General features: G+C 34.4%; 1 protein-coding gene across 1 annotated transcript in view; it reads right to left on the bottom strand.

The window, feature by feature from the left end:
* Window positions 1-698: 698 nt before the first annotated feature.
* Window positions 699-11,776, bottom strand: part of LOC148952035 (chitin deacetylase 8-like) — a 199,642-nt gene continuing 188,564 nt past the window's right edge. The window contains exons 6-7 of the mRNA XM_089089492.1: window positions 10,783-10,918; window positions 699-923 (exon numbers count right to left, since the gene is read on the bottom strand). Coding sequence (XP_088945618.1) covers window positions 844-923; window positions 10,783-10,918 — 216 coding nt within the window. The 3' untranslated portion in view covers window positions 699-843. The remainder of the gene's footprint in view (window positions 924-10,782; window positions 10,919-11,776) is intronic.

The following is an 11,776-nucleotide window of genomic DNA, read 5'->3' as shown; positions in this document are numbered from 1 at the left end:
TGCGTAATAAGATCTTGAAGGGCTGGTAGCTCTAATAGTATACCCCTTATGGGCCGGTTCAAAACTAAACCTGCTCACCACTAAGATCAAGTATTAACAAGAGAATATTTTACTTAACCTTATCTATCTCTTCAAGGGAATTTTTCTTGTGCCACGGTAAGCACTTCAAGTGTCAAGCATGAGCGGTCCCGTCCCCCCCCACCTGCATGGTTTTGTAAGCTATTACTGGCTTCAATGCATCTATTTTTGCAGTACTGTACATCCAAAAAAATACCAACACCCATGAATAAGACAGCCTCTACTTGTGCCTGCTACTCTCATGGGTACTATAAGAAGATTGCTGCCTATAACCCCTTGAAATAACCTTTAACTTTTTCTAGACTACTTATGTGTTGGGAAGGAAAGCACTATTGCTTGGTGTTATGGCCTCTAAAATCAAATACTTTTCACTAGCTCTAAATTGAACGGATTTCTCAAGATTTTCCCTTGTTAGCACATTGGCCTTTTGTGTGCCAAATGTTTGTGTTTTGCTGAACCAAATGTCCAAATTGATCATTTTGCTACGATCCAATCTCTTTTGTCCTTTAGTGCAACAAAAATTACTTTTGTTGCTTTGTTATTACTTATGTTTACTTACAATTGAGTACATAGTCCCCATGCAGGTCATTGTGCTTTAGTTCTTAAAGCCTTAAACGATGTTCAAGCATATAGTATATTTATCATGTATATTTAATTTTTATTAAAATATTCGTTCCTATAACTAGCTTTGTCTTTGACAGTCCTCCAAATTCCTTATTGAGAAAAGAAGGGCTACATAGATTTTGTTTGATCAATTAAAGCAATTTAATTTCCTTCTGGATTGCCAACCCATGGGTATGTTGGAGGACAGGTTCTTTGACAGCCACGGACAAGTCGATCACCACCTGAAATAGAAGAAGTAGTATGAAAATGTGCAAATGGTAAAGTTGGTGATATTTTCATCACTAAGCTATGAATTAAGTGTGTAAACTACTCGATGATCTTTCCGAATATAATAGCCGTTTTTAGTGAATTGCATCCCACTTGAGAACTACTTAGCGTTGATTAATAGTAAAATTACTGAATTTAATGACAGTGAAAACAACAATATTGAAGCTTTAATTACAAAGTAAATAAGGCCTTTTTAGTTACGTAGGCGTTTTACTAGGAATTTTACTGACTTGCTTAAAGGGGGGGGGAGGTCGAAATTTTACATCAGGAATCTGATTTATACTTACCTTTTTGAATTTATCACGGAAGAAAATGATCGTTGTGAGGGGGTACTAAAATCATTGCCTCCTTCTTAGTTATACATGTTTACTAAAGGATCCATATAAGATAGATAAGATAAGATTTATTCATAATTAATTAATCATACAATTAAAACTTTCTGCTAGTCCGCCCAAGATTTCTAGGCCTGTAAAAGAAGGGGGATACATACATTTCAATTAATCCCTAAACCAGTAAAAGAAATATTTTAAACATATTAAATATGATTGAATAAATTAAACCGACTCCAGCCAATGCTACACAAAAAGGAGAAAAAAAAAAAACTTTAACGGCAGAAAAGCTGGAATGGCAGCTATCCATGTAATAAATTTTACTATAGATAGTTTATGGGCATCATAATTACAAAACAAAGAAGACAAAAAAAAAACAATATTTAAAAAACCCAAACAAAAGGCGATTTTAAGACCCCCCCCCCAACAAAAAAGACAAAAATGCAGGACAATCCAATAAAATAAACCAAAATTCCAAATTATATATTTGAAACCAAGCAACAAAAAAATGGACAAACTCAGTACCCCTCACAACAAACGTTTCTAACCCAGGCTGGGGTCAACCCCCTTCCCCCTAAATAATAATAATAAAAAAAAAATTAAACATGAAAAATCAAGACATTAAAAAATGTCTTAAAATTCTTTTGAAACTACTAAACGAGTGAAATTCAGGTAGGCTGACTCAGGTAGGCTATTCCAAACGATATGAAAAGCAGTTAGTGGATTAAAGTCAGACCTCACCGATGGAGTAAATAAAATATTAATATTCCTTGAATTGCGAAGATGATGCGAAGACCTATCAGTGACGAAAGAAGGAGTAGTTTGAAGGGCTGTAGGAACATCACCATGAATTTGATGAAAAGTTAAAGACGCGCACGAAAGAATGTAGAGAAACTGCAAATCAAGTACTGGGCTAATTGGGTTAGTTGTTGAACAAATTGTTTCCTGTATAAGCCTTCTTGCCTTATCATATAACTTAGAAAGTGGTTTCAAAAAAGAAGAGAAAGTTGACATCAATATCGTAGGGCAATAAGATACGTAGGACTGAACTAAGCAATGGAACAAAATTTTTAAAACTGATCCAGAAAAAATGTGTTTTAGCTTCCTCAAAATTCCAAGGCTCCTTGAGATCTTCATATTAATTAGTCAAATATGATGCTTGAATGAAAGGTTTTCTTCGAGAATAATACTGAGAAATTGGACATATCGTTCCTCAGGTCTACTGAGAGAGCCCCTTGAAAGCTGTATATTAGTTAACTCAGGGCACGCCAGATAAATACGGGAAAAAATTAAAAAACTTGACTTAGCAACATTTAGGGCAAGGAAATTTGCATCAAACCAAAGAACGACTCTCTCGAAAAGGTCAACTAATTTGGGAAGCATCTCAGACTCAGTTCCTACTACAGTGCCAATGGTACTGTCATCAGCGAAAGCAACGAGAGCGTCCACATCCTGCAAAAACGATGGATTTTTTTAGCATTGAAAGATTCAGGATGACATAGGCTACAGCAAACTGTAGGTTTTTAATTTTTAACCACAACTAAAAGGTCATTAACATAAATCAAAAACAGAAACGGTCCAAGAACAGAGCCTTGAGGAACACCAAACTCAACTTCAGACGAAAAGCAGGAAAGGAAATCTACGGAGATAGTTCTACCTAACAAACAGGAATCAAACCAAGCATGATCCTGTCCTCTTACACCATTGTGTGATAGCTTATACAGCAGAATCTCATGAGTTAAAGAGTCAAAAGCCAGGAAAGAACTAAAAGAAAAATACAGGAAAGAACTGTCTCTTTTATAATATAGACTTTCTATAGCAACTAGAAGATGACTATTCTTGATTTAATACGTTTATTGGTATCAACGAGCTATCTCTTTAAACTGTTGTGGTTAGCCTGTAAGACACGTCATCAATTTGAGGAAACCATCAATCATATCAAACTTAGATACAATTTAAATTGTTAGCCATTTTGATAGATCTGTAAATGAAGTGAGGCTTCTTATTGAAAACCAAAAAATAAAATAAAATAAATAAATAAATAAAATAAAATACAATGCGGTCCATTGAATATTTTGTTACCCTTTTAAGCTTCCTTCAAATTTTAATACTGCTATCTACAAAACCACTTAAGGTATTTCATATTTAATTAGTACTTTTGATTGGCTTCTAAATGAAGGTGAGTTTTCTGTTTTTAGGCATTTACCCCCCCCCAGTAGAATGCTAATATTGAATTCTACTACTATATGTTCATTGACACCTTTCCAGAGCATTTACTTATGGATTCTAGTACTTTATGTTCCTTGGCACCTTTCCAGAGCATGTATCTATGGTCAAGGTTGTATAAGAGAATTAGACTGTTTTTTTTTTTTGTGCTATTGATATCAATTACACAAGAACCGTACAAGAAAACCCACGTCTGAGGCACTACAGTTACACATGGACATTGCGAAAAAAGCTGGCATGGTAACAACCAAACACGTAGACATTGCAAAAGAAAAAAAAATAATCAGACTGGTGTTTTTTATTGATATGAATTAAGCAAGAATTTTCCGGTTGACGTAGACATTTTAAAAATCGACCTTTACCTATAAATTGCCCAAGCATGTTTATAGTTTTACTGGAAACATTTCACATCTCTTGTGATATTTAAATATGACATGTTCATGGTTCTTATTATATTTTTTGCTCATAAATTTTACATCGTGTCTGAGCTTTTTCTGAAAGACTTTAGACTACTGTAATTATTTAAAAGGTATAGTTTATTTATTCTAAAGATAATGACTTAGGCCTCAACGGCAAATCATTTTAAGCTTACTCTAGAAAATAATGAACACATAACAATGTAATATTTTTAATGAAATAATGCTATGTCGAATATTAATACAAAAATATATTATGATACATTATTAATATCAATGATTAACTTTGGACATTTTGAATCTGTTCCATAAAATAGTTCACCATGTTCTCTCTTGATATTGTAGTTATTGTCTTCTCTTAGTTCGTAATCAGTAGAATAATCATTATTCCATTTTGAATCATACACAATTTTTACTGGTGTCTCATGAACAGGGTCAATATACTTTTCGTCTTTGCTATTATTTGATTCATTGACTGTTTTATCAATGCCAGTAACGTTTGCTGGTGCTTTGTTTTTCATCGTTTCATCTTTATATTCCATAGTGATATTTTCGGACAATGCCATTTTTATTTTTCTGGCAATTTCACTGTCTGTTAGCACATTATTTTTACTCAGGTAACAGTTTCGGCACGTAAACAAGACATGGGTTATGGTATTAGTAGCAGAGTAGGCCTTTCTTTTATTAGCCTTCCGTTGAATGCTAATACCCGAAAGCTGATGATTGGATGTATTCGCTGGTAATGTGTTACCTGCAACAGTAGCAAGGAGTTGTCCACTATCATCAACAATTATTTTTACGTTAGCATTCTCTTTCAGTGCAATTATCTCTGGAGATCTCAATCTCGCATAACCACCATCATAAGAGTTGAATTTTTTCGGTATTCCAAAGAAATTTAATTCCTTACTGTCATGACAATGCATGCATACATTTCCAATAGTGCTACCACTTGTACTTGTTTCATAGTTTAAATACTTCTCCTTGTTGGCATTCAATGCTACAATAACCTTGTTATGTGAACAGACTCTAATAAAATGTTCCATCTTCACTTTTTTTTTAAAGATATGACTTATGTGTTTATCGTTCCACTGCGTAAAAAATACTGATTTAATACATTCAATAGACTATTTAGCGACACTAGTCGGTCATAGAATACCAGTTGGAAAGCCACATCGAGTATCTGACCAATCATAGAGCAGAATTGTTAGAAACGTAAGCAAATTTTGACATTTTAAGATACGTACAAAAATAAAAAAAATAAATAAAGTTGAAAAATTTCGAAGTTTTAAAAAAATAGTTTGTTTTTATGAAAAAAACATTGAATTATTAGTTCAGATTTTACGGATATAGTTTTATTTTTCAATTCAAAAATAGACTTAAGTTTCACACCTGAACCAGAGAATTGTATTTTCCATAATTTTCTTACAAAAAAGCTATAGTTTGCGGTAAAAACCCTTATTAGGTCAGATTTTACGGAAATAGTTTATTTTTATAGGTTTCAGACAACACCCACCTATGAGAGACTAATACCCATCTCTCCCAAAACACTTTTCAGCCATTTCTTGTAAAAAATTTTTATTTCAAGTCTCTCACACGGGTTTTTCGCTAGCAACTCGGCCCACAGTACAGCACTATAAGTACTCTAAGACACCCCGCTCCCATCCCTCCAAAAATATTTTATTCAGAGATTTCTTGTTAAAATTTTTTATAATGAATCCTAAATCTTTGGAAACAGCCCATATTTCTGCCCGTTTAAGTTTTGATGTTGCTCCTTACTTTCAGTTGAAGAAACTTTTTTATAATTCAATTTCTGATCACGGGGGAGTGGGCCACGGTTGAAGTTGTTTTCATGTAAAAATAACCTTCCCCTTTTCCATGGAAAATTCCCCCCTCAAGACAATTCCCTTCCTGTCGACTTTTGGAGGGTGTTTCCACATGTTTCGATAATCAGGCAACTTTCTCAAGCTCATAGCTTTTGATTGGTAACACTAAAGTTAATGAATCCTAAATCTATGGAAACAGCCTCTATTCCTGTCCGTTGAAGTTTTGATGTTGCTCCTTACTTTCACTTGCAGAAACTTTTTTATACCTTAATTTCTGACCACGGGGGGCGGGCCACGGTTGAACTTGTTTTCACGTAAAAATACCCTTCAACTCTTCCATGGAAAATTCCCCCCTGAAGACAATTCCATTCCTGTGGACTTTTGGAGGGTGTTTCCTCATTTTTCGATAATCAGGCAATTTTCTCAAGTTCATAGCTGTTGACTGGCAACACTAAAGTTAATGAATCCTAAATCTTTGGAAACAGCCTCTATTTCTGCCCGTTTAAGTTTTGATGTTGCTCCTTACTTTCAGTTAAAAAACTTTCTTATAATTTAATTTCTGATCGCGGGGGGCGGGCCACGATTGAAGTTGTTTTCAGAGTCTCTCAAACCGCGTATAGCTATTTTAAAAGGTACAAGAATTATTTATTTAACAAAAATCCTCGCTTTTGAATGACCACCAAGTAAAGAAAAAAAAACACACAGAATAAGACGACACTCTCAAACCCCGTAAAGCTATTTTAAAAGGTAGCCTACAAGAATTAGCTTGAATCTTAACATGCCTAGTCGAAATTCCCCTGTGGAAAAGTATTAAAATGATTTGCCGTTGAGGCCTAAGTCATTATCTTTAGAATAAATAAACTATACCTTTTAAATAATTATAGAAGTCTAAAGTTTTTCATAAAAATCGCAGACACGATGTCACATTTATTAGCAGAGTATAGTGTGTATCTCACTCCCCCCGTAAAGCTATTGTAAATGGTAGCCTACAAGAATTAGCTTGAATCTTAACATACCTATTGGAAATTCCCCTGTGGAAAAGTATTAAAATGATTTGCCGTTGAGGCCTAAGTCATTATCTTTAGAATAAATAAACTATACCTTTTAAATAATTACAGTAGTCTAAAGTCTTTCAGAAAAAGCTCAGACACGATGTCAAATTTATGAGCAAAAAAGATTAAAAGAACCATGAACATGTCATATTTAAATATCACAAGAGAGATGTGAAATATTTCCAGCAAAACTAGAAACATGCTTGGGCACTTTATAGGTAAAGGTCACTTTTTAAAATGTCTACGTCAACCGGCACATTCTTGTGTAATTTATATCAATAACAAAAACCAGTCTGATTATTTTTTTTTGCAATGTCCACGTGTATGGTTGTTACCATGCCAGCTTTTTTTGCAATGTCCATGTGTAACTGTAGTGCCTCAGACGTGGGTTTTCTTGTATGGTTCTTGTGTAATTGATATCAATAGCAAAAAAAAAAAAAAAAAAAACAGTCTAATTCTCTTATACAACCTTGACCATAGATACATGCTCTGGAAAGGTGCCAAGGAACATAAAGTACTAGAATCCATAAGTACATGCTCTGGAAACGTGCCAAGGAACATAAAGTAGTAGAATTCAATATTAGCATTCTACTACCCCCCCCCCCGGCAATCAACCCCTCCCCTCCGAAATACCCCCCCGGAAAACATCCCCCGTAAAATGCCCTCCGGCAAAAAATACCCCCCCCATGGAAAATACTCCCCGGAAAATAACTCCCGAGGAAAATACCCCCCCCCCGCGGAAAATAACCCCCAGAAAATACCCCCCCCCCTCCCTCCGTGTAAAATAAGGCTTTCCAAGTTTGAGAATTTTATTTGAGTTTTCTTTTTTTTAATTTCCACTGGGGGAAGGAATCGCGGTACTTGTGTACTATGCGCCACTCACTCAAGTTTACGCTGCGTAAAACTCGAGAACAAACCGATTTCTTCGTTAGTTTTTTTTTGGCTTAGCGCGAGACAAGACAAAGGCAAGGCACAGAATACACGGGAAATACATAATTTGTGCAATATATTTGCACATAAGGCGGGGGGGGGGGTAAAGTATTTGGACAGTTTGAATTAAGAAAACAACTCTTTCTAGGTATTAATTAAAAAAAAAAACTTTTTCCACAAAATAAGTTCTTCACTGAAAAGTAAAGAACTCCATTAAACCAAAAATTAGCAAAAAAATTAAGTCAAATAATCTACCAAGCGTGAAACTACCACAAATCAGCATCGATAAATAAATGAAACCCAAAACGAACAGAAATTACAATAAATAACCGAGTCAAACTCAAAAGAGCAGCACTTAACACGAGTAGGGCTCAAAACATGCCTTCCCAAGGCCAGAACGTAATTTGCCCTTTACCGAAAAAATATAAATGTTTTTACTTTCATAACTTTAATAAATGAAAAAATATTAGCATTTTGATTACTAAATATCAGTATATGTATGTTAAACTGACAATTCATAATAATTTGTATTTTTTTCAGTAAATTGCAAATTATAGTCTGGCCACTCAATAATATGTCCAATAAATATGTACTCAAAGATTACAAGGTGCTTGGGGTAAGGGCCGTAAATTGTGCTAATTGCCAAAGGTTACCAGATAGATTCTATAGTGGAAAAAGGTACATAAATATCTTGGGTGTTGAGTAGCTTAAAACTTTCAGGTATCGGGCTCCAAGTCAAAAGGATGACAAGTTTTGATGGGGGGGGGATTAGGGGTCCCAAAAACGGTTCAATAAACCTTTGTCCCTGGTTAGTTTTAAGCTTACAGCCGTAATTCATTGATCCAAGAAGAATCTAATGTAAAAAAATTGTTTTGGGCGATTCCCCCTCCAAAGAGAGACTTAGAAACAGCCAACAAAAATTTTTCGGTCGGCTAAAGTCTTAAATTCTGAAGTCCTTGGACTAAGGGAACACAAAAAAAGGCCCAACAAATGGCGAGAAAGGTACCCGAAATATTTTTAGCCTTTTTGTAGGGAAGGGTTGTTATTAACGACCTAGCAGAGGGCTCATTTGATTGGACAGTATCATGATTAAAGGATTAATTAAAAATTTCCAAAAAAGTAGTTTTTCAGAAAAGAAGCAGTAGGCTTTAAAGTTTTACAGTTAGAGAAGGGAACAGTAGCAAAACTCTTGTTTGAAGTGATTTTTTTTCTTTCTTTTTTTAAATCCCACCTCCTCTCCTCTCGGTGACATGATAATCTTTTTCACATAATTTCAACACTTTAATGTCACCTACACTAATTTAAAAACGACATTTACTTTTTAAAATTGGGTATCCAAACAATATTGATGAACACACAGTCTGCTACCATAAATATTTAACATGATCAAAAATTTTAATATGGACTATTAGCCTTCATTATCATTTTCTGTATTTTTATCCTATATTTTCATTTTTTCCCCCTTTCCTTTTTTCCATTTTTTCCCCTTTTCCCTTTTACCCCTCATCTTCATTTATCTCCTATTAAAAAATAAATTCAACAAAATTACAAACTTCAACCAAGTACAACCACCAAAAAACTTCTCTTCCCTTATTTACTCCTCCTTTATGTCTCTGAAATTAAAATAACTAAATTAATCCAATATAACATTTTCATCATCCTAACTTTAGACTCCCTTTTTCAAAAAAGAAAAGAAAAAAAAACCTTTTACCAACTAAAAATGAATTAAGGCAGTCAAATCCAACAGGTTACTCTCCAGGGCATACTACAACACAAATAAAAACAAAACAAAATACAACGCACGTCCCGCTGGTAGGATGCTCCCCCTCCTTAGGAAAATCCTTTGGCGGTGGCGTCAATTACATTCCAAACTTTATATTACCCCTTCAAGCTTCCATAAAAAAAAAATAAAAAAAAGAAAAAAATACAATTTGAACCATTCTTCCCTTACAAAAACCTCAACAAACAATAAAACATATACTTAAACAACACCATACTTATTTAGGAAGAACGGTTCAAAAATTCTAACAAATGACCCATAAACTTCAAATTTCCAAATAAAATTCATACTTTACTTTATTGCCTTAAAAAAAAAAAAAAAAAAAAAAAAATGTTTGTTTAAGAATCATTTGAATACCAAATTCAAGTTTTACTGGTCTTAAGATTTATTTATTTATTTTTTATTAGTGACTGTTGTATGTTTTTTTGCATGAGAAAAAGGGAAAAGAAACGTAGGATTTGACCCTCCATTCCATGCTCTTTCCTGATGTAATAATCCCTACCTTTATAATTGTCTTACATCCCTCCTAATAAACCTAACAATGCCTTGGGACATATACAAAATTTTGCTTATTTTGTGGATCCAAGAATCTTTTGGTTTGAATTTGCAAATTTCAGAGACAGTTTAACAGACTTTTTTTTACACTGTTTTGTTTGTCTCCATAGGTTTAGATTTTATTTTCTTTAAATATTTTTTTCCGGTTAATCACATGTAAAACATAATAATTCACTCCCAGGTAATGTACTGAAGACAAGGGCACATCCAGAATTTTCTTTTAGGGAGGATTTGCAAAAAAACACATAAAAAATTTGCTTGTGTATGCGTTTTCGTGAAGTTTTTACGATCCAGACAATTTTTATTTGGGGGGGGGGGTAAGCCCCGTAATTCCTTCTGGAAATGATCTTGGCTGAAGAATAAATATAGGCAATTTAAATATGTTTCCAGCGATATTCACGATGCCAATAGAAATATTACAGCTGAAGGTATATATGAAGCCAAACTTTTTGTTGAACTCTCTAGTTGACTTTCAACTTTATAACCAATAGCTCAGAAGTAACTGATTATATGATTAATTTTTTATTTGAAGATCTGCAGTTTAATGATGTAAAAATTCAAATTTCTTGAGGTTACCTTTGTAAAATTTTGTTGCCTTCCATTTTGTAACGAGGTATTTAATTTAAAAAGAAAAATGAAGTAAGAATTAAGTTGATTAAAGCTGGATGCAGGTAATTCAATTTCACAGAAAACGCAGCTTACCTGTCTCAGGGCCATCTACATCGTAGTACTCACAGACAGTTTGAAAACACGGGGCAACAATTGTCTCGTCACACGACCAAGGAGCAAAGTTTAAGATATCGATTAAACCTGTAGGCTCTTTCATCCAGTCGATAACCTTTAATGAAAAATAGACAGTTATTCTGCCTAGTCTGGACTATAACATATTTAACCCTGAATGCAGTGCCGTAGCAAGGAGTTGGAAAGGGCATACTTCTGTCCCAGGGCGTAGCATCTTCAAGTGAACCATTTTGATAAGTGTGTTCTTCATCCTTTAAGTGTTTTCAAGGGAGGGGTAAAATAAACCTGCTTACGACTCTGCAAGAATATTGCCCTCTTACTCCGTATGCATACCATAGAAAGTATTTTAGGAGTCTAAATCATAAGCCTTTCAGCTCTTCGTGACCTAATTAGCAAAAAAGGGCAGCTAAGAGTCAGGTACATATGCAAAAGGGAGTCGGGAAATATCTTCAAAAAGGAATGGGAGAGAGAGAGAGAGAGTAAAGGGAGTGGAGAGAGGGAGATAAGATTTATCTAATCAGCAAATGCAGGCAAATTACATTGCTATAAATTGATGGCAAATTTGGAGGGCTGATATCGAGTGTTCCATTCCTAGTCTTTATAGTTCTTTAGAGATTAAACGGTGTGTTTCAAAATCTCACCGTTACAAAACAGTAATCCGAATTTTACATACAATTTATTCATTGATGTTGATTTTTGTTTGGATATACTCCGGGGCGTAATTTTCTATGTGGCAGGTGAAAAACTGGGCCCCCCCCCAGTCCCCGTTTACCATCTCTGGCTGAAATTTAGCGTCTTCGAAAGTCTTATCAAAACTATCATAAGTCTACATAATTCAAGCATCCATTGAAAGTGATCAGTTTTCTTTTGTATACCTTTGCCTTTATGGCACTATATCGCTCATTTAAAATTTTTTACTTGGTTATTTTCCCTTGACTTGGGAAAATCGACTCCA

The sequence above is a fragment of the Artemia sp. Qi Xiang Cuo genome, chromosome 5 (assembly GCF_049724085.1).
Source record: "Artemia sp. Qi Xiang Cuo chromosome 5, ASM4972408v1, whole genome shotgun sequence".
NCBI lineage: Eukaryota > Metazoa > Arthropoda > Branchiopoda > Anostraca > Artemiidae > Artemia > Artemia sp. Qi Xiang Cuo.
Note: the sequence above shows the minus strand (reverse complement) of the source record. Positions and strands in the feature narration are given on the sequence as shown.